Source organism: Zootoca vivipara, chromosome 10, assembly GCF_965207765.1.
Source record: "Zootoca vivipara chromosome 10, rZooViv2.hap1.1, whole genome shotgun sequence".
Lineage (NCBI taxonomy): Eukaryota > Metazoa > Chordata > Lepidosauria > Squamata > Lacertidae > Zootoca > Zootoca vivipara.
The window spans coordinates 48,881,661-48,905,009 of NC_142593.1; the positions used below are offsets into that span (position 1 = coordinate 48,881,661).

General features: G+C 42.5%; 1 protein-coding gene across 2 annotated transcripts in view; it reads left to right on the forward strand.

The window, feature by feature from the left end:
* The window catches only part of ATP8B1 (ATPase phospholipid transporting 8B1), a 75,667-nt gene that overhangs the window by 40,911 nt on the left and 11,407 nt on the right, over nucleotides 1-23,349 (forward strand). For both annotated transcript variants that reach the window (XM_035100983.3, XM_035100986.3), the window contains exons 7-21: nucleotides 206-278; nucleotides 440-510; nucleotides 2,327-2,409; nucleotides 5,083-5,241; nucleotides 6,509-6,597; nucleotides 9,899-10,089; nucleotides 15,036-15,244; nucleotides 16,092-16,135; nucleotides 16,372-16,528; nucleotides 17,203-17,391; nucleotides 17,959-18,071; nucleotides 19,121-19,285; nucleotides 19,987-20,098; nucleotides 20,285-20,360; nucleotides 22,138-22,270. In XM_035100983.3, coding sequence (XP_034956874.2) covers nucleotides 206-278; nucleotides 440-510; nucleotides 2,327-2,409; nucleotides 5,083-5,241; nucleotides 6,509-6,597; nucleotides 9,899-10,089; nucleotides 15,036-15,244; nucleotides 16,092-16,135; nucleotides 16,372-16,528; nucleotides 17,203-17,391; nucleotides 17,959-18,071; nucleotides 19,121-19,285; nucleotides 19,987-20,098; nucleotides 20,285-20,360; nucleotides 22,138-22,270 — 1,864 coding nt within the window. The remainder of the gene's footprint in view (nucleotides 1-205; nucleotides 279-439; nucleotides 511-2,326; nucleotides 2,410-5,082; nucleotides 5,242-6,508; nucleotides 6,598-9,898; nucleotides 10,090-15,035; nucleotides 15,245-16,091; nucleotides 16,136-16,371; nucleotides 16,529-17,202; nucleotides 17,392-17,958; nucleotides 18,072-19,120; nucleotides 19,286-19,986; nucleotides 20,099-20,284; nucleotides 20,361-22,137; nucleotides 22,271-23,349) is intronic.

Consider the following 23,349-nt stretch of genomic DNA (forward strand, 5'->3'; position numbering starts at 1 on the left):
GTTCTATAGGTGTCACCTTAACAATTGTCTGAGCGAATAGCCATCACTCTGCACTAATCATACATGTTTCAAAAAGGTTTTCTGTGGAAAGTTAGCGTTAATATTACCTAGTAGAAATGGCATATATTCTTTGAGAGCATTCAGCCTTTTTCCTAAATGTTACCCAGCTCACTTTTAAAATATATATTATTTCTCACTACTTCAGGTTCGAAAATACAAAATGGAAGGACATCAAAGTTGGTGATATCATCCGTCTTAGGAAAAATGCATTTATTCCTGTAAGTGAAATGCTGTGTGTGTGTGTGTGTGTGTGTGTGTGTGTGAGAGAGAGAGAGAGAGAGAGAGAGAGAGAGAGAGAGAGGGGGGGGGGATTTTTTTTGCAGTGTGACAGCAGTATCATTCACGTGCATTTAATTTGCTTTATTCTTTATTTAATCAGGCTGATATCCTGCTGCTATCCACTTCAGAACCTAATAGCCTTTGCTATGTAGAGACAGCTGAACTAGACGGGTAAGGGTTCTTTCTCCTAACGTTTACCTCCCTATAATATTAAAAAGTTATTCTTGTTTGTAGTCTCAGCCTTAGCCATGCTAAATTCCCAGTCAATTTTTTTGTGTACTGTGTTTTAAAACTTGCTCTGTCCATTTTAAGGTTGCATGGATTCAGAAAAACACATTTTGACCCAACATGCATGGGATAAGGAAATACTGCTCTTAAACATAATTAGGTTGTACAATGGTACCTTGGTTCTCGATCTTAATCCATTATGGGAGCCCGTTTGACTCCCAAACCATTCAAAAACCAAGGGGTGGCTTCCAATTGGCTGCACTCAAGCAGAAGCCACATTGGACGTTCGACTTCTGAAAAACGTTCGCAAACTGGAACACTTACTTCCGGGTTTGCGGCGTTCAGGACCCAAGCTTTTCGAGAACCAAGGTACCAATGTATATAAGTATTGATTTCTGGGAATAGCAAGAGCAGAGGTGGGGCTATTCTTTACCATTACATCCTGGGAGGTTGTAGGTTTTGGATCTAGCTGAGTGACATGACACTCAGACCTAGCCAAATATAGTGTTATCCATCGAGCCATTGTATAAATTGTGCTTTTTGTAGGGGATGGCTCACCATGGCCAGGGCTGCGACTGATAATTTCCGCTGAAAGATAAACACTATAATTGGTTCTGTTGTTTTGAATCATAGAATTACAGAGTTGGAAGAGACCCCTAAGGGTCTTCTAGTCCAATCCCCTGCAATGCAGATGGCCAACTGACCTTCAGCATTTGCCGGAATACTTGACTATATTTAGAGAAATTAGCCTGAATGATAAGGGGCTTACACAGGGACAGGTGCAGCCATTTCTGTGGTCCTGGCTTCATACAGCCATTTTTTCCTGATCATCTGTTTCTGTAATCATGGTGCATATTCTACCTTTGTGATCAACGAAATGAAGAAAATGCCTGCTTGCATGTCTAAGCAGGCTCCAGGTAGCTTCCCCAAGCGGTGCTTAATAAAATCAATGTGCAACAATGTGTGTCCAGTTCTGGGCATCACTGTTCAAGAAGGATACTGACAAGTTGGTACGTGTCCAGAAGAGGGCAACCAAAATGGTCAAAGGCCTGGAAACGATGCCTTATGAGGAACGGCTTAGGGAGCTGGGTATGTTTAGCCTGGAGAAGAGAAGGTTAAGGGGTGATATGATAGCCATGTTCAAATATATTAAAGGATGCCATATAGAGGTGGGAGAAAGGTTGGATTCAAACTACAAGAAAGAAGATTCCACCTAAACATTAGGAAGAACTTCCTGACAGTAAGAGCTGTTCAGCAGTGGAATTTGCTACCAAGGAGTGTGGTGGAGTCTCCTTCTTTGGAGGTCTTTAAGCAGAGGCTTGACAGGCATATGTCAATAATGCTTTGATGGTGTTGGACTGGATGGCCCTTGTGGTCTCTTCCAACTCTATGATTCTATGAAATGTGTTAGGAAAACATGTTCTGCCCTGTTGGGATTGATCATCATCTGATTGACCAAAATGGACATGCACTACTGTGTATTCTCATACTTCAGTAGCAAAGAACACTGTGTGACAAAGCACATCGTGTTGCTCATACCCAGCTTTTTAGCTCTCTTCTCTTTTTGCAGCCCAGGGGTTTTGCCATTTTTGTTTGCTTTGTGTGTTCAGCTGCTGTTTCATTTGAAAGCCACAGAACAGAAAATACTTTTGCAGAAGCACAGCTAAGCAAAGGTTTCTTTTAAGTACTATTTCTAATGGTTCATTGTCCCTATAGAATTTGCAACATTACAACTTTGCATTTTCCTCCTGTGCTTCAGTGAAACCAACTTGAAGTTCAAGATGTCTCTGGAGGTGACGGACAGATACCTTCACCAAGAGAGCGCCTTGGCAGCATTTGATGGTTTGTACAAACGTGCATTTCTTCTTAATTACATATAAATATGCTGCCTTATGCCAAGTCAAGCCACTGGACTAACTAATGCAGGATAGTCCAGCAGCAGGTCTCCAGGTTTGCGAATGGAGACTTTCCCAGCTAGTGATTTCAGATGAGAATTATCCCATGCTTTACAAATGAGCTATAGCTGCAAGTACCTAATGCCATTGTAATTACAAAAAGAGGGAAAAGCCAGTCTCTTTCAAAAACAAAAGCCTGGTTTGCACAATACTCTTTCCTGATTGCTCTCTTATGAGCAGTAGGGGAAGCAAGGTTGTGTCACCTCTTCCTCCTTGTTCACCTGTGCTGTGCGCCTATCCTGGGAGATGACGGTTTCAGCAAAGGGGCTTTGCCACCTGCTGCCCCAAATGCAATCTCCCTTTCGTCATAGTCAGCAGCACTAGGCTAGATAGATGAACAGTCTTAAGCTGATGCCGGAGTCATGTCTTCATGGGGCCTGACTGCAGTGGGGCCATCACTTTAGAAGTCTCTTCCCAAGGATATATGCTTGCACCCTTTCTACTGGTTTTCAAACGAACACAAAAGCCTTGAGGGGGAGGGGGAAAACATCTAGTCAGCTTTTGAAAAAGTTTGGGTCTGTTTTTATTCCACTGACATTGTTTTCAATTGCTGTTGCTGTTATATTTTTAGACATTTTGTGTTTATACTATGGTTTTTATGGCTTGGACTGTTTTGTGTTTTAATACGTTGCAAGCCACTTTGAAGCAGGTAGCCCTGAAAGGTGACCTATAAATAAGCAACAGGATGTGCACAAGACTGTACAAGTTGGTTTGGGACCCAAGTCAGCACTTTGGAAAACAACTGATCTCAGTCTGAGTTACCACATAGGCTGCCCAATTTGGCGTGCGGTCCATCTGAGTCTGGCTAATTTCCACCCCATTCATTGTTGGGAAACTTGTTGTTGTTGTTGTTTAGTCGTTTAGTCGTGTCCGACTCTTCGTGACCCCATGGACCATAGCACGCCAGGCACTCCTGTCTTGCACTGCCTCCCGCAGTTTGGTCAAACTCATGTTCGTAGCTTCGAGAACACTGTCCAACCATCTTGTCCTCTGTCGTCCCCTTCACCTAGTGCCCTCAATCTTTCCCAACATCAGGGTCTTTTCCAAGGATTCTTCTCTGAGTTACAGTCAGCTCCAGGTCTTGTTTTTGCTGACTGTATAGAGCTTCTCCATCTTTGGCTGCAGAGAATATAATCAATCTGATTTCGATGCTGCCCATTTGGTGATATCCATGTGTAGAGTCGTCTCTTGTGTTGTTGGAAGAGAGTGTTTGTGATGACCAGCTTGTTCTCTTGACAGAACTCTATTAGCCTTTGCCCTGCTTCATTTTGAACTCCCAGGCCAAACTTGCCAGTTGTTCCTTTTATCTCTTGATTCCCTACTTTAGCATTCCAATCCCCTGTAATGAGAAGAACATCCTTCTTTGGTGTCATTTCTAGAAGGTGTTGTAGGTCTTCATAGAATTGGTCAATTTCACTTTCTTCAGCACCGGTAGTTGGTGCATAAACTTGGATTACTGTGATGTTAAAAGGTCTGCCTTGGATTCGTATCGAGATCATTCTGTCATTTTTGAGATTGCATCCCATTACAGCTTTTGCCACTCTTTTGTTGACTATGAGGGCCACTCCATTTCTTCTACAGGATTCTTGCCCACAGTAGTAGATATGATAGTCACCCGAACTGAATTCACCCATTCCCTTCCATTTTAGTTCACTGATGCCCAGGATGTCGATAGTTTGTTGGGAAACTAAACAATTGCAATAACATTTCCCCCTTTTTGACAGAAGGAGATGACATCTGCAGACATAGTTCTCTTCTCAATTGATGCAGCCTGCTAAATTCCAGGCAAATAGGGGAAGAGGACTTTGTTCTGGACACTCCTAAAATGTGTTGTTTTTCCTCCCAAACAGGAACTGTCTGTGGGTTTATTACTATTATTATTATTGAAAATAGTTGGATGAAATTTTCAGGCAAGGTTGCCCCTTCTGAAGGCACAAATCCTGACAAATTTCAGAGCTATATCTGTAGTAGTTTTCACACAAGGGTAGTCATTCGGGGTTGGGGTTGTTGTTTTTTGAGGGGGAGGCAGAAAAGGATTTGGTTAAATGACTAGGGTTGTCAGACTCAATAGAGGACAGGACTTCTGTGCCTTTAATTGCCCTGCTCTCTTTTGAGTCTGGAAACCTTAAAGAGAAACCAGCAGACCCTTTGCTTGGAAATTAAACAAAGGGTCTGCTGGTTTCTCTTTAAGGTTTCCAGACTCAAAAGAGAGCAGGGCAATTAAAGGCACAGAAGTCCTGTCCTCTATTAAGTCTGGCAACCCTATAAATGACCCCCCCCCCAGTGTTTTGAAACATTTCTGCCACAGAGACTGACTCTAAAAGTGGTGCATAACTTTATGTAAAAATTGCAGTGCATTTCTGCCACAGTTGATGCGGTAGGAAGCTTAGGGGTGGTTGTTCCTTCAAACATCTCCTTTTAAATATTGCACTTCCGCAGAATTCATTGTTTAATATTTAAAGAGAATGGCTTACCGTGAAAATGTTTTAATACATTCTTTTGACGTGGTGCTTCCCCCCCCCCTCTCCTCCTTGTTCTTTTTTTTAAACTATCACACCAGGTTTTATAGAATGCGAAGAGCCCAACAACCGACTAGATAAATTCACAGGGACTTTGAAGTGGAAAGGAAAAAGCTATGCTTTGGATGCTGATAAAATCTTGTTGCGTGGCTGCAAAATCCGGAACACGGACGTTTCTCATGGGCTTGTTATATTTGCAGGTATCTGTGTTGGGAATGGAATGTTGTTGCCTGTTTATATTAGAACTGGACCAAAGCAATAACCCCAACTTTTTTCCCTTTTTCCTTTTATTTCATGTGGTTGGGGTGTAATTGTTGACATTGCTTGGCAGTGGCTCTTCAGGGCTAAATGTAGGGGTCTTTCTTAGCCCAGCCTGGAGTTGTTGGAACCCGAGCCTGAGCCCTTCTGTAGACAAAGTACCACCCTTCACTTAATGCCATACCCTCCAACATGTTGATTCCCAAAACTGAGACATGCCCGTATGTGCTCCCACCATAGCTGCCAAGTTTTCCCTTTTCTCGCAAGGAAGCCTATTCAGCATAAGGGAATTTCCCTTAAAAAAAGAGAGAACTTGGCAGCTATGGCTCCCACACAAGTCATGTGACTTGTGTGGGATCATGGAGCCCAAAAAATGTGTTTTGGGGCACTGTGTGAGATCGTTGCTCCAAAATAGTGGGGTTTTTTGGGGGGGGGGAGGGCGAGATCTTGACAAGAAGTCATGTGAGATAACGGCACCCAAAATGGCTGCTGAGATCTTGTGGGGGGGGGGAATGGGATGTCCTGGTTTTTCTGGGACACTTGTGGGATATGTAATGCCACATCCACAGATTGATTCAGGCAGGGATGAAATTATTAGGGCAAGGGAGGTCTTTTTACCTTAACACAAGGTAGTGTTTTTTAAAACAATAAAATATAAAAGGCTTGTTGAAGCTTGCATCTTTTCCCATTCCTGCTTTAGACTGGAATGCCATAGGCTCTGGTGAGACGCCAAACTAATGTAAGCATCAGTAAGGTCTTTTAAAAAAAAAAACCTTAGAAAAGGAATTACTTGCATATTCATGCAAAGAGACACCCCCAAATGTCTTAGGATCCTCCCTGCACCTCTACATAAGCCACACAATACACACTTTTGCATTAGAGGAATAGTCCTGTGAAAGTGTATTGCGCCTGGGATATTCAGTTTGCTGTTTTTGGAAGCAGAAAAAGCAGCTTAAAAAGTCATTTGTTAGAGTTGCCACTATATTAACAACACCAAGTATATACATTTCTACTTAGAAGTAAGACTCATTGTGTTCAATGGATCCTACTCTCTCACCTAAATCTATGAGAGAGAAACAAATGTACTTATAGTATTTAAAATTATTCATGTTCATAGTTGTGTTTAGCCGTTAAGAAAGCAGTTTTAAAGTATTCATATTTGTTTAAAATTCAGTGACATTTACACTGCAGTTTTTAATGTGATTTTAGGAGCAGACACAAAAATAATGAAAAACAGTGGGAAAACACGGTTTAAAAGGACTAAAATTGACTACCTTATGAATTACATGGTTTATACGGTAAGAAGTTTTGTGCTTGCTTTTTGCTTTTAGAGCTTACAGAAGCTGTAGCTCTTTACCGATTGCTAGCTTGCAGTTCTGTGCAAATTAAAGATTTCTTTTGCTTTGTGACAGAGTCATTTGTGTACGTAGCACAGGCTCTGCAAAGTCTTCCTGCTTGCTTCTTTACTGAAGTTTGTGTGGGCGGATGCTTTTCTGTGAGTGAGGCAGGTAGAGAGAAGCCAGGAATTGCAAACACGGAACAATGTCACGCAGAGATCCACAGGTTTGTCTTTGTCTTATGTGCTTTGTTAGGGTCACGGCTGGCATAAAAGAAAAAAAGAACTTACCTGGAGAAACCGGCTTTGCCCAGATACTTGCTGCTGGCTATATCCAAACTATAGTTCTGCAGCAAGGGCAGCTTTTAAAGATGGTTTGGAAGCTCCGGTTGGTGTGGAGCTGCATTCCCCAACCTGGTGCCCTCCAGATGTTGTTGGACTGCGGTTCTCATCAAGCCCCATTCAGAATAGCCAATGGTAAAAGGCAATGCAAATGGTAGACTAGCAACACCTAGAAGCATCAAGTTGGGGTGGTCAGTGCAACACGCACTGCTTGGCTGCATTGGGTAGCTTGGCCGTTAGAACACACAACTGATTTTCTATCAGAGGCACTGGATTGTCAATTTGTTCCTTGGCCCAACTGCTGCTGGTTACCTTTAACGACCTAAGCAGTTTGATGCATATTCCTTACACTGATTGTTCTTAAAGGGGCCTTAAAGACTCTTTTTGTTTCAATCCAAGTTGCTTATAATTGGTATTTATGTTGGTATGTTGGTACTATTTTCTGCTGTTTTGTCTGCTTTTATATGTGTCATAGTCTGGGCTGTTGCTATTGCTTTTATCAGGTGCTGTGATGCTTCTTAGCTTGGCTGCATTCACTTGTAACACTGGCCATAAAGCGCTTTATATCATATAATATAAAGCGGATTGTGGTAGGGCTGTTAAGAAATTTAGCTTAGGGTTTGGTTTGTGTAAGGCCACAGCTCATGCTGAGTAATGGGGGGCGTGTGTATGCAAATTCCTTGGATCTGATTGGTTGTTGGGGCCCCTCTTAAAGCTGCGTCCACCATTTTCTGGTCACATTTTTGCCTGGCGTTTGAACCCCTCCCACCCGCCCTTTCTTTCTTGCAGGTTAGCACGACATTGCTATTGCCTTCGGGGCCGCCTGTATTCAGGGGTCAGTAGGAATTTTTCCAATTGGCTGATTGGCTGTGCCTCTTGGTTTTCGCCTACTGCGCTAGCAAATTGTCACAACTTGTTAGGTTGGCGGTTAGGCTTTTGGTTGGTTAATCGGTTGGTAGAGGGGGTGGCACACGGATGCCTACCCTCACCTCCGTTTGCTCCATATAGAAGTATTCCGTTAAAGGAATCTCGGGGCTTACACTCTTGTCCTTACCATCCCGCCATTGGCGGGAATGGTGGGCCCAATTTTAAGAGCAAGAGCCTTGAGGAACATTCTTGGTGAAGGTGAGGAGGGAATGACTGGGCGCAGCCACCTCCTCACTCCCAGGTATGTTTACTTGACTTCCATGCGGAAGTCGGAGCAGGAACTGTCCAAGCGGACAGTGGTGAGTCCTGTCCTATGGTGACAGCTGATGTGAGTCCTGCCACGTGGGCAGATGAGGTGAGTCCTGTCCAATGGTGACAGCTGATGTGAGTCCTGCCACGTGGGGCAGATGAGGTGAGTCCTGTCCTAAGGGGACAGCTGATTGAGTCCTGTCCTGGATGGACAGATGGGGATAGTCCTTCTTTAGGAAGGACGAGTGAATAACCAAAAGCCTAAGCCAACACTCGGATTAAAATTGTGTATTTAATAAAGTTGTGGCCCTAAATTATTTGCCAAAAACCAAACCATAATTCTGTTGTCAGTTGTGAGTTATTTAAGGTAATTTTCTGGGAAGCCTCGACACACAAATCACAATTAGAGAAATTAACCAGTGCCTGAGTTGCGTGCTGGTGCACTTTCAAGGAAGTTAGAAGCAAGCTATGGGGTGGCTGGTTTAGCATTATGTGCCAATAGCAGTTATTGTTAGTTTCTCTCCAAACAAACCATGAGCAGAAATCAAGGTTTTGCCCTTGGTTTTCTGCTCATAATATTTTTGGGGGGGAGAAACAAACCATGGGCACTAATCCACATGCAATGCTAAGCAGTGCTATTTTTCCTAGAAAAAGAGGTGCTGGAACTCACCACCAACACCTCCCTCGTTCTCTTAGAATGGCCATGGCATCAACTTGGAGAGGGGATGGAACTGAGTTCCAGCGAGTTCCAACTGGGGAAAAAAAGCCCTGTTGCTAAGCTAGCTGATACACGATTTGTTTTCCCCACTCTAGGAATGCAGGAGCAAAGCAAGGAGTCCTCAGAAGTTTGTGCACTAATTTCCCAACTGTTGTTCATGGTCAGCATTGCATTTGAATGTGACCTTTCTGTTTTAGAACACCTTTTTTATTTGATTTGATCCCTTGTACTTTTACAAGTGCCGCACAGCCTTGGTTCCTCATTTGCACAGGATCGCTCGTTTAGTGTCCACTGGAACTCCCTGCCTATTGACATTAGGGAGGTGCTTTCCCTGTACTGTTCTGGATGCCTACTGAAAACTTTTCTTGTTTCAGTGGGCCTATCCAGAATTTGGGTACAACCGTTTTTAAACTTGTTTAAATACTTTAATGGCTGTTTTTAAAAAAATAAAAAAATGCTTCAGGTTTTTTAAATAGCTTTGCTTTACTTTGAGTGGATCTACACACAGGGGGGAAATGCTATGAATAAGTCAGAAATTAAGTTATTATAACAAAAGGAAAAAAATGTTATGTAAAAATTGCATAGATTTTTTTGCTCTCTGGCGCCATCTGGTGCTGCATGTTTATAACATTGTTTTTTGTTTTTTTTACTAATGTAGCTGAGTCCTCAAGGGTACAGTTTTATCACACATGGGTTTGCTGCCCTGGTTTCCTTTGGGAGTAAGGGTGCGGTGTAAATGTAATAAAATAATTGCTGGATGGTTTTTGAGGCTTTTTTAAAGGGAAAAAACCAAGTTGAGAGCCACTTTGAGAGTAGCAACCTTAGTAGCCTATACATAACAGAAAATAAAAGAATTCTGCTTCAGCTGTCAATGACTCCTGTTTCTATTCTTCTCAAGTATCAGTGAATTGATGGCTAATTCTTCTTCATGGTAGTTAGTCTGGGAAGCAGGAAAGGATTTTTAAAAATGCATGAGCTTCAGCTAATCTTTAACAAAGTTTTGTCGTCTTAATGTTTTTTTCTCCAGATTTTCGTTTTGCTCATCTTAGTGTCAGCCGGCTTGGCTATTGGGCACACCTACTGGGAACAGCAGATTGGTAATTCTTCTTGGTACCTCTACGATGGGAAGGACGAGACCCCTGCTACCCGTGGCTTCTTTAACTTTTGGGGTTACATCATTGTCCTTAACACTATGGTTCCAATTTCCCTCTACGTGAGGTAACAAATATATGTAACTTCACTGCACCTCTGTATGCAAGCATTGAAATTGTTATAGGTTAATGAAATCTGATCCCCTTCATGGATCAATGCCTTGTCGTGGCGAAGGGGCTTGAATAACTCAGAGAAGCTATGAGCTATGCCATGCAGGGCCACCCAAGATGGACAGGTCATAGTGGAGAGTTTTGACTAAACGTGATCCACCTGGAGAAGGAACTGGCAAGCCACTCCAGTATCCCTGCCAAGAAAACTCCATGGACAAAGACAACAGGCATATAAAAGTTATGACGCTGGAAGATGAGCCCCTCAGGTCGGAAGGCGTCCAACATGCTACTGAGGAAGAGCGGAGGACAAGTACAAGTAGATTCAGAGCTGATGAAGCGGCTGGGCCAAAGCCGAAAGGACGCTCAGTTGCGGATATGCCTGGAAGCGAAAGGAAAGTCCGATGCTGTAAAGAAAAATATTGCATAGGAACCTGGAATGTAAGAACCATGAGTGGAGGTAAGCTGGATGTGGTCAAAAATGAGATGACAAGAATAAATATCGACATCCTGGGCATCAGTGAACTAAAATGGAAGGGAATGGGCGAATTCAGTTCGGGTGACTATCATATCTACTACTGTGGGCAAGAATCCTGTAGCAGAAATGGAGTGGCCCTCATAGTCAACAAAAGAGTGGCAAAAGCTGTAATGGGATGCAATCTCAAAAATGACAGAATGATCTCGATACGAATCCAAGGCAGACCTTTTAACATCACAGTAATCCAAGTTTATGCACCAACTACCAGTGCTGAAGAAAGTGAAATTGACCAATTCTATGAAGACCTACAACAACTTCTAGAAATGACACCAAAGAAGGATGTTCTTCTCATTACAGGGGATTGGAATGCTAAAGTAGGGAATCAAGAGATAAAAGGAACAACTGGCAAGTTTGGCCTTGGAGTTCAAAATGAAGCAGGGCAAAGGCTAATAGAGTTCTGTCAAGAGAACAAGCTGGTCATCACAAACACTCTCTTCCAACAACACAAGAGACGACTCTACACATGGATATCACCAAATGGGCAGCATCGAAATCAGATTGATTATATTCTCTGCAGCCAAAGATGGAGAAGCTCTATACAGTCAGCAAAAACAAGACCTGGAGCTGACTGTAACTCAGATCATCAGCTTCTTATAGCAAAATTCCAGCTTAAACTGAAGAAAGTAGGAAAAACCACTGGGCCAGTAAGATACAATCTGAATCAAATCCCTTATGAATACACAGTGGAAGTGAGGAACAGGTTTAAGGATTTAGATTTGGTGGACAGAGTGCCTGAAGAACTATGGATGGAGGCTCGTAACATTATACAGGAGGCAGCAACGAAAACCATCCCAAGGAAAAGGAAATGCAAGAAAGCAAAATGGCTATCCAACGAGGCCTTACAAATAGCGGAGGAGAGGAGGCAAGCAAAATGCAAGGGAGACAGGGAAAGATACAGGAAACTGAATGCAGATTTCCAAAAAAGAGCAAGGAGAGACAAGAGGGTCTTCTTAAATGAGCAATGCAAAGAAATAGAGGAAAACAATAGAATGGGGAAAACCAGAGATCTGTTCAAGAAAATTGGAGATATGAAAGGAACATTTCGTACAAAGATTACCATAATCAAGGACAAAAGTGGTAAGGACCTAACAGAAGCAGAAGACATCAAGAAGAGGTGGCAAGAATACACAGAGGAATTATACCAGAAAGATATGGAGGTCTCATACACCCCAGGTAGTGTGGTTGCTGACCTTGAGCCAGACATCTTGGAGAGTGAAGTCAAATGGGCCTTAGAAAGCATTGCTAATAACAAGGCCAGTGGAAGTGATGATATTCCAGCTGAACTATTTAAAATTTTAAAAGATGATGCTGTTAAGGTGCTACACCCAATATGCCAGCAAGTTTGGAAAACTCAGCAATGGCCAGAGGATTGGAGAAGATCAGTCTACATCCCAATTCCAAAGAAGGGCAGTGCCAAAGAATGCTCCAACTACCGCACAATTGCGCTCATTTCACACGCTAGCAAGGTTATGCTTAAAATTCTACAAGGCAGGCTTAGGCAGTATGTGGACCGAGAACTCCCAGAAGTGCAAGCTGGATTTCGAAAGGGCAGAGGAACCAGAGACCAAATAGCAAACATGCGCTGGATTATGGAGAAAGCTAGAGAGTTCCAGAAAAACGTCTACTTCTGCTTCATTGACTATGCAAAAGCCTTTGACTGTGTCGACCACAGCAAACTATGGCAAGTTCTTAAAGAAATGGGAGTGCCTGATCACCTCATATGTCTCCTGAGAAATCTCTATGTGGGACAAGAAGCTACAGTTAGAACTGGATATGGAACAACTGATTGGTTCAAAATTGGGAAAGGAGTACGACAAGGTTGTATATTGTCTCCCTGCTTATTTAACTTATATGCAGAATTCATCATGCGAAAGGCTGGACTAGATGAATCCCAAGCCGGAATTAAGATTGCCGGAAGAAATATCAACAACCTCAGATATGCAGATGACACAACCTTGATGGCAGAAAGCGAGGAGGAATTAAAGAACCTTTTAATGAGGGTGAAAGAGGAGAGCGCAAAATATGGTCTGAAGCTCAACATCAAAAAAACCAAGATCATGGCCACTGGTCCCATCACCTCCTGGCAAATAGAAGGGGAAGAAATGGAGGCAGTGAGAGATTTTACTTTCTTGGGCTCCTTGATCACTGCAGATGGTGACAGCAGTCACGAAATTAAAAGACGCCTGCTTCTTGGGAGAAAAGCAATGACAAACCTAGACAGCATCTTAAAAAGCAGAGACATCACTTTGCCGACAAAGGTCCGTATAGTTAAAGCTATGGTTTTCCCAGTAGTGATGTATGGAAGTGAGAGCTGGACCATAAAGAAGGCTGATCGTCGAAGAATTGATGCTTTTGAATTATGGTGCTGGAGGAGACTCTTGAGAGTCCCATGGACTGCTAGAAGATCAAACCTATCTATTCTTAAGGAAATCAGCCCTGAGTGCTCCCTGGAAGGACAGATCGTGAAGCTGAGGCTCCAATACTTTGGCCACCTCATGAGAAGAGAAGAATCCTTGGAAAAGACCCTGATGTTGGGAAAGATTGAGGGCACTAGGAGAAGGGGACGACAGAGGACAAGATGGTTGGACAGTGTTCTCGAAGCTACGAACATGAGTTTGACCAAACTGCGGGAGGCAGTGCAAGACAGGAGTGCCTGGCGTGCTATGGTCCATGGGGTCACGAAGAGTCGGACACGACTAAACGACTAAACAACAACAACAATGAAATCTGAGTCTGTCCAAGAAGTTTCTTACGTAACTAGTTTCTCCCATGGACTATGGGTTCTTCCAAATGGCCGTTTATTGACCATTCACCCTGATTTGTTTATACAACATGTGTGTGGAGATTATATTATGTCATTGCTGAGATTTTGTTCAAATTAGTTTGCATAGAGATTGTACAGTGGCACCTTGGTTCTCAAACCTAATCCGTTCCGGAAGTCCGTTCCAAAACCAAAGCGTTCCAAAACCAAGGCGCACTTTCCCATAGAAAGTAATGCAAAATGGATTAATCCGTTCCAGATTTTTAAAAACAACCCCTAAAACAGGAATTTAACAAACATTTTACTGTCTAATGGGACCATTATTCCATAAAATGAAAGCAATAAACAATGTGCTGCAGTCCCACAATCAATCAATCAATCAATCAGTAGCTGAACTGGGTTCTACACAGTCACAAAAACAAAACAGAAAGAGCTGCAAAAACAAAAACACAAAATAAATAGCAAAAACAGACAGACCTCAGCGTAACACTCAAAATGGAAGTGTGTCATTCAAAATGGAAGTGTAACACTCAAAACAGAAGCATAGCACTCAAAACGGAAGTGTGGCACTCAAATTGGAAGCATAACACTCAAAACGGAGTACGTTCGGCTTCCAAAAAAAGTTCGCAACCAGAATACTTGCTTCCGGGTTTGGCGGGTTTGAGTTCCAAGTTGTTTGAGTACCAAGGCGTTTGAGAACCAAGGTACCACTGTATAATATTGCCCGATGTCACCATTATTCCACAATTCCTAATGCATTTCTCCATCACTTTTCCTACTACAAAAAAAAAAAATATCAATTTTGGGCAAAGTGTATTTTAAATTTTTTATTCAAGAGCAGAAGAGCGCTAGATCTACTTCAATTCTGTAACCTAAGATTGTGGGTATACTACAGAATCACACCCACAAAAGGGTGACAGTTTGGAAGCAGTGCAAGGCTGCAACAATATCTGTTTGTTTGTTTCTCTTGTAAGTGTAAACATGATTCAGATATTCCCCCCCTCCTGACAATCCTGCCGCTTTTCATAAATACCTTCTCTGCAAATAAGTCAATGCTATCAATTAGTGAGCGTACAAGAAGCCTATGATGGAGATATATTTGCCTGTTCTTTCTGAGCAGTCCTTTGGTGGTGCACTTCTCATTCTGGTCTTGCCGGCAGGGAGGTGGGACATATTTACAGAACCTCTTCATTTGTCTTGGCACCAACTTGCATAGGGGAAGAAAAAAGTGTGGTGAGTTTGGTGCATGCATGGAAGAGCGAGCGCACGTTCTATGGCTACTTTTACAATGCACATAACTGCATTGATCTGAACAGCCTCCCTAGATTTAACAGTTAAGAACAGGCATCCCCAAACTGCGGCCCTCCAGATGTTTTGGCCTACAACTCCCATGATCCCTAGCTAACAGGACCAGTGGTCAGGGATGATGGGAATTGTAGTCCAAAACATCTGGAGGGCCGAAGTTTGGGGATGCCTGGTTAAGAATCTTGCAAGGTTTGCTAAAATTCCACAACTCCATAGTTTTGTTAAATGCCCTGCTTTTGTACGTTGAAGATCTCTGACTTAAGCAAAGGATAATAATCACTGTTGCATCTTACTCCCTCAGTGTTGAAGTGATCCGTTTGGGCCAAAGCTACTTCATCAACTGGGACTTGCAAATGTATTACCCAGAGAAGGATACAGCGGCAAGAGCCAGGACAACCACTTTGAATGAACAGCTTGGACAGATCCACTACATCTTCTCAGATAAGACAGGCACACTGACGCAGAACATAATGGCATTCAAAAAGTGTTGCATAAATGGACAAACCTATGGTAAGTCTAAGCATCACTGGAGTTTCCCAAAGAAATTGGTTGGATGCCACAGAAATATTAGCGGGAGGAAGTGCTCCTTCACTTGCTAACAAAAATGATAGAATTCACCACTGCACAAGATGGTTTTGTGTCCAATGTTTGCCATTCTTGGACCAGACACATTGAAATTAGTGGGTATTACTAACTTAAGTGTATTTATTTAACAATTTGTTGATTGCTTAACCGTAAATAAAACCTCTTAAGTGGTTTGCCAAAAACGCAGAATAAACATTAACATTTTCAATAAGAATCAATGTTAAAAACAAGTTTATTTAAAAAATCAGAATAAATTAAATAACCATTTAATTTGAGTTTACGGTGTAAACTTTTAAATGTTAAAATGCACATCAGCTTTACATGCCTGGGTGTGTTTGCCAAAACAGAAAAGCTGTCAGCAGGCATGGAAGATGTCAATGGGCACAGAGTCCCATAGGAGCTGTCACACGAAAAGATTGGCTCCTTGCGAGGTGCTTTAATTTCATTGCATCTGCTCTGAGTAGCATTTAGTTGGATGCAGACCATGGTGATGGCCAGCACCTTTTAGATGGCTTCAAGAGAGGATTAAACAAATGAATAGAAGCTGAGCCGACCAATACCATTGAGCACTGTGGCTAATCAAACATTCACATTCCAGGACTGTGGAAAACCAGATCCTGGGAACAGGCAACAGGGGACAACCTGTTCTCTTCATTTGCTGCTTGTATGTTTTTTTTAAAGGTACTGTCAGGCTCCTGAAAATAGGATGCTGGGCTAGTCAGCATGCAGATCTTGTATCAAATTTTGATATTTATATCTATTTTCCTTGCAGGAGCATGCAGGGATAAAACAGGCCAAGAGCTTCATCACCCTGAGGTAGGTGACGTTCAGTAGCAAGCAATACACCCCCCCCCAAAAAAGAAGCAGAGATATGACCCTTCTCTGAGGCTCCTTTTAAACCCCAGGTGGCCAGCCTGTGATATAGATGCCACGAGGATCAAAGGAAGCAGTAGCTTGTGAAACACCTGGGAGGTAGTTGGAGGGTCAGTGAGGCTGGCTACACGTTTTGATAATTAATACTAACAGATTATTCACATTCCCTTCTTGTGTAGCAAGTTGACTTTAGTTGGAATATGTATGCAGATGGGAAGCTTACCTTTCATGATCAGTATCTGATCGAACAAATTCGGTCTGGCAAGGAACCTGAAATCCGACAGTTCTTCTTCCTGCTTGCAATTTGCCACACAGTGATGGTGGATGCCTCTGATGGTAAGTACTGCATCCACAAAGATAATATACACTGAGCTGACCCAATATTCATTGAAATAGAATGTTTATAAGACAGCCTAGTTTAGAATTCTACATCTATATAGCAATAGCTGCACTTTTGTGCTTCAGGTGTTACTATGAAATATCAAAATGCTGGCAAATACACGTACTAATGATGTTGCCAAGAAGCCCCTTTACCTATATCTGTGCTCAAGGCTTTTCATCATCCCTAATATAACAGTCCCCTCTCCGCACTCTAGTCAGTTTATATTTCGGCTTAATAAACTGGCATATGAATGAGTCTTGCACCTGCACACATCCTGTTTCCTCCCTCCTCTCTTGGAACAATTAATCCTGGAAGCCTAGAATTAACCATAGTTTGCTGTTCTGTCTGAACTGGGAAATGATGGTTACCAGACTAAGGGAAAAGCCTTATACCAACCCCACAAAATTGGTTTCAGGTCTGGCTTATTTTGTGCTTGCTAACCAAAGTGTACAGGTTCAGATGTAATGGGAAACTGATTAATTGAGAACTTCCAGGGTTATTGCAGCATGTCAAGAAGGGAGCAGCCGGTGTGAGAACAGAACACATGGGCAAGAGACTTGCATGTATATCGACTCATGTAATTCTCCCATCTATGAAGGTTTTCTAATTTTTTGTGTTAATATTCTAGGTGAGCTCAACTATCAGGCGGCCTCCCCTGACGAAGGAGCATTGGTAACTGCAGCCAGAAACTTTGGTTTCGCTTTTATTTCACGGACACAGAATACTATTACAATAAGCGAGATGGGAACTGTGAAAACTTACGAAGTTCTTGCCATTTTGGACTTCAACAGCGATAGAAAGCGGATGTCTGTTATCAGTGAGTAAGCTAAAAAAACAAAAAAAACAAAACAAAGTTCATAAACCCTAAAACCGTGTGCTAGAAGGTCTCTGTTGGAAGTTGAAAAACACGTCAACTGTACTCTCCGCCCTTTCTGAAGGAGCAACAACGAAAGAATTAACAAAACCTCCTTACAGAAATAATTTGTAAATTCCAGCATAACAGCAGACCAGCCCATCATCTTAGCTTTACAGCACTGATATCCTTCAGACTCCAGTTTTCAAACGAATCTTCCACATGTTTTTCTAATACAGTCCTCCTCCTCCTGCTGCTGTCATTTTAGTCTAAGCATGGAGGCAATTTGGGAAAGGGCCATAGCTCAGCTGTGGGGCATCTGCTTTGCATCCTCAGCATCTCTAGGTAGGGCTAGGAGAAACCCCCATCTGAAGTCCTGCAGAGGGACTGCCAGTCAATTAGACAGTATGATCTGATTCCTTAGAAAGCACTTCCCTATGTTCCTTAAAGGGTGCAGCATGGGCCACAGGAAGGGGGAGTGCATTTTTTCCCAATAACACTGTGTTCCTAATCCATCTGTTGCTTTTGTAGCGAGAGAACCAGATGGAGCAATCAAGCTTTATTGTAAAGGAGCGGATACAGTGATATATGAACGTCTGCATCCAAGGAACCCTACGAAGCATGCAACACAGGAAGCATTGGATGTAAGTTGGGTTCCATGTGTTTCTGTTTTGCTTTGTTTGCCATTTTTCTTTTTCTTTTCGTATTCCATAAAGTTTAAACACTGCTGGAGTCAGGAATAGGTTGGCAATGATAGAATTAATTTTTTAAATTAATTTTTCATTAATAACAATCCAATGCGGGCCGCATTAACACAATACCAAATCATGTCAAATCACAATACAATCAAAAGAGCCAATTAATCAGTTCCAAAACATTTTTGGATGACTTCCTGTGTTCTGGCTATCAGGAGTTGATGTCATTCCTTGGTCCTGCACCAATTCTCTTAATTAGTCCAAGTTCCACAATTCCGATCTTAATCCTTTAGTTTTTGCAGCCACTGATGTGATGACTTTCAATTGTATTTAGTAAATGAATAGGTTGGCAATTATAGAAGAGCATGAGAGGAGCTCTGTTGGATCAGGCCACTGGCACACCTGATCCAGCATTCTGTTCTCGTAATGGTCAACCAGATGCATGTGGGAAGCCTGCAAGCAGGACTCTCCCGGTGTTTGCAGGAACTGGCATTCAGAAGCATTACTGCCTCCAACCACGCAAGGCAGAGCATAGCCATGGTGGCTGGAAACCTTTAATATAGCCTTATCATCCAGGAGTGTGGATTAGGTTACACTTATAGGTTGGCCCTCCAGATGTTGTTGAACCCCAATCCCTATCAGTCCTAGCCACAATGGCTAATGTTCGGGGATGACGGGAGCTGTAGTCCAACACCATCTGGTAGAAACAAATGCTCCCCACCCCCACCCCGAAGCAATGGGCAGGTTTGCTGCATTTGTTTCTACTTAGATTTATTGGCATATTTTACGGTTATTCTAAAATGCCTTCCATTTTATTCACAATCCCTGCTTGGCAGAGTGATACCTGTCGATCTGTTTTGGTCACAGAGAGCTTTCTCAGATCATAGAATTGCAGGGTTGGAATGCAATGCAGGACTCTCAACTAAAGCATCCTCGACAGATGGCCGTCCAACCTCTGCTTTAATACCTGAGACATTCTCGTTCCTTCCCCCTGGTAGATCTTTGCAAATGAAACCCTTAGAACGTTGTGCCTTTGCTACAAGGACATTAGCGAAGAGGAGTATGAGGCGTGGAATAAAAAATTCATGGCTGCTAGTGTTGCTTCAAGAAACCGTGACGAAGCTCTGGACAAAGTGTATGAAGAAATTGAAAGAAATCTAATTGTAAGTCTACTGGGAGTGGCTGGGGAAGGGAGCTTTTCCTGTCTGCTTCCACACTTGACCTTGCGATACTTCCTATGAAAGATTTCCTCAACCTCGGCCCTCCAGGCACACATGTATTTTTCTGGGGCCCTCTCTCTTCACTGCTTGGATGGTTACACATTTATTTTCAATTGGCACCCACATACATGCATCCTGAGGGGAACAGACGCCTCAACAACTTCTTTGCAGTAGAGGCTGCTTTGGCATAAGTTGTAAGTTGCTTTGGGGTGATATTTTCCACGCCAAGATCATGGAATTGTAGAGCTGGAAGGGGCCATAAGGACCATCTAGTCCAACCCCCTGCAATGCAGGAATCTTTCACCCAACGTGGGGGAACCTACCACCCTGAAATTAAGAGTCTCATGCTCTGCCGACTGAGCTATCCAACCTCCTATGTCCGGGAAGGGAAACCTCTGGCTTTTGAATGTAACCTGATAGATTCTGTTAGTCATTTCTAGTATAGCCACACCATACATTTAAAACACATCCATCATGTGACTTCACCCAAAGAATCCTGGGAAGTGTAGTTTATGGATGCTGGGAATTGTAGCCCAGTAAGGGGGGTGGAGCTACAGTTCCCAGGATGCTTGGGGGGGTGAGTCATACGCTGCAGATCCAACAACGATCATACTAAAAATGCTTGTTCTTTAAATAACCTGCAGCTCTTGGGTGCCACAGCAATTGAAGACAAGTTGCAGGATGGAGTTCCAGAAACAATATCCAAACTGGCGAAGGCAGATATTAAGATATGGGTGTTGACAGGCGACAAGAAAGGTAACGTGTATATAAATAGCTGCTTCTTATTTACCCAAGGGGTGTGAATGCGAAGCGGATAGCTCTGTTCCAGGGTTTCTTCCTTGTGGTCTGAATGGCTGTCGTGAGTGCAGTGTCGGCTTATGCGTGTGAAAAGTCAGATGAGCTTAACACACCATGACACGGCATTTTGTTGTTCTGTTGCAGAAACTGCAGAAAACATCGGGTTTTCCTGTGAACTCTTAACAGATGAAACAACTATCCACTATGGAGAGGACATCAGGTAAACAGGAAGAAAAACCCCGGGCTTTTCTTTTTGCATGCAAGGGATCTCTAATGAATGGAGTCACCGTGTAGGCTGGTCCATTAGGACAAATGGAGCTCAGCACACATCATCCTCATTGGCCTAAATCTACCTTACAAGGCAATGGTGAGGACAAAATAGGATAACACTTTTTCCTGAAGCCTGGTGCCATCATTATATAACTTTAGGCACCAGGCGAAAACCAGTTCCTTTATAACTGGGCCTTTGGCATTTGACAATCTCTGGCCTTTTAGAAGTAGTTGGGATGTTTTTTTAATGCATTTCTTTTTCGTCTTGGTTTTAATGTATGTATGGGGTAGGGAGTTGTCTTGTCTGTTTGTTTTGTTGTAAGTTGCTTTGGGATGCCCTGGGCAAGATAAAGCAACTAATAAATTTAACAAATACTAACAACAACAACATCATCATTCTCCACCCCCATCATTCTGCCCAGACACTGAGGTCCAGCGCCGAGGGCCTTCTGGCGGTTCCCTCGCTATGAGAAGCCAAGTTACAGGGAACCAGGCAGAGGGCCTTCTCGGTAGTGGCACCCACCCTGTGGAATGCCCTCCCACTAGAGGTCAAAGAGAACAATTATTAGACCTTTAGATGGCATCTCCAGGCAGACCTGTTTAGGGAAACTTTTAATGTTTGATGGATTTTGATATTTTGTTGGAAGCCGCCCAGAGTGGCTGGGGGAACCGGGTATAAATAATAAATTATTATTATTATTATTATTATTATTATTATTATTATTATTATTAACAACAACAACAACAACTCTTATGCACACCTCCCGTTAGCTTTTAGGAGGAAAGGTGGAATACATAAATTTTGGGGAATAGATGAATGAAAGAAATAGTACTTTAGGTTGATGTAGTGACCTGTGCTTAGGAGGGTAATTCCAAGGGTTTCTTAAGGACTGGCACCTTTGACAGCTATTGATCTATAAAACAGTGGTGACGGAACTGTTTTTCCAGTTACTTGTGCTACAAGTCCAGTACAGAATATTACAGTGCACAATAAGTTATCTGAACTTGGAGTCAGTTTTTGCCCTCCTTCCTCTAACTGCTGTCCCCACCCTCCCACTCAATGTGACACATACATTGGGAACCCCAGTTATAGGGAAAACATTAGGTGAATTACAGGTGGAGAGAAGTAGTTACAGGTAGGTAGCCGTGTTGGTCTGACGTAGTAAAATAATAATAATAATAATAATAATAAATCCTTCCAGTAGCACCTTAGAGACCAACTAAGTTTGTCATAGGTATGGGCTTTCATGTGCATGCACACTTCGTCAGATACCAAGAGAGAGAAGTTTGTGGAGGGGAGGGTTAAGCACCCCCTCTCACCTGCAGCTTCTCTGCTTCAAATCAGCTTTCCCCTGCCACTGAGTAAGAGAAAGAATGACTCTTTGTAGCTTGTAGTTTGTAGACTCACCTTTGCTACAGGGGTTTAGTTCCTGGTGAAATACCTAGGATTTCTTGTTAGGGTAAGATTAAAGAATTTCACAATCAAGACTAAGAGGTTTCAGAAGCCTTGTAGTCAGTGTAATATGCCGAGGTTATAGAAGACTTTGGATCAAATGCCACTAAGACCAACTTGGAATATGCTGTAGGTTTCATACACCTTCAATTGCAAAGTGGCATTTCCTGCTAAATCCTAGTGCCATTTTCTTGGACATCTTGAATTGTTACACCCATCGTGGTTAAATAGTAAGATTTTGTGAGATTTTGCTTTTGCCTCTACACCTATTTAGTGCTCTTCTGCAGACAAGGTTGGAAAACCAGAGGAATGTAGTTGGATCAAACACGAATTCATCCCAAAGAGGCAACGATCCCTTTTTTGAGTCGGGTAGAAACCGTGCCCTAATTATCACTGGCTCATGGCTGGTAAGTATGGATTAAAGGTGCACTGATTACTTTGGTGTGAGAGTTTTCCATACCCCAATAGCAGAAAATAAAATGCTAAGAATTTAGAAAACCAAGGCAGGTAAGCACATGGTCTTGAAAAGCCACCAACACTCATATGGAACTAAAACTATACCAACTGTCTTCACATTCAGGAAACTGGAGAATATTCATAAAGTTACTCCTTTTTTTTTAATGGATCAAAGCTTTTTGCCTTTCATGACTGCTTCCTGTGGAATCATGGAGTTAGAATATTTGCTTTCTGTTTATCTAGCTTGTTTGCCCAGCTCAGTGAGATATTTGGCCATTTGAATAAGTGTAGCAGGTGTACAGGATCTGATAAATCATCCTTTTGGCCGAACACACATACCACTGACAGCAGGCAGCATTTTCCATAAGGATAATTTACTGAATAAGGTTGTTAATGATTGTGTATTATTAGAAGATGTATCTGATGGTGAATTGGCATTGCAGAAGGTCTTTGCAAATTGATCCACAGAGATATTTATAAGCCCCTTTCAGACACAGAATCAATGTGGCTAAGCCAAATACTCATAAGCAACCTGAGGGCATTTTTACTGATGCTGTATGACTTTAGATGTCTCAAGTCATTGCAAACAAAAGAGGGAAAACCTCAACATGCCATTTTTATAGGGGGTGGTGCGCACAGGACCCCAGATTCACTTTCTATCTCTGTTGTGGTGGTGTTTTTGAATTCTGATCAGATTTTGAGTTGCTCTGTGCATTTGCTGCCTGTATTTAGGCTTCTGACTTGCTTTACAATACTCTTTTCAACCAAAGTGGATGAAATTTATAGTGCCACTTCAAAAGTAAATCAAGCCTCCCAAATTGCAGTCAAATAGTTCTGGAGACATTTTGTGGAGGAAGTAAAAGGGATTCACTTTCCTCCATATCACTGGATGAGGAGGGGAAAATGTGGGTTGGTTGGTTTCTTAGCTCAAAACTGGGAAACACTGGCCTGCGAGCCCTCCAGTTGGAGAACAGCCTTTACCAAAGGTGTCATGGGCTTTGAAGAAATCTCAGGACGCAAGGGAGAAACA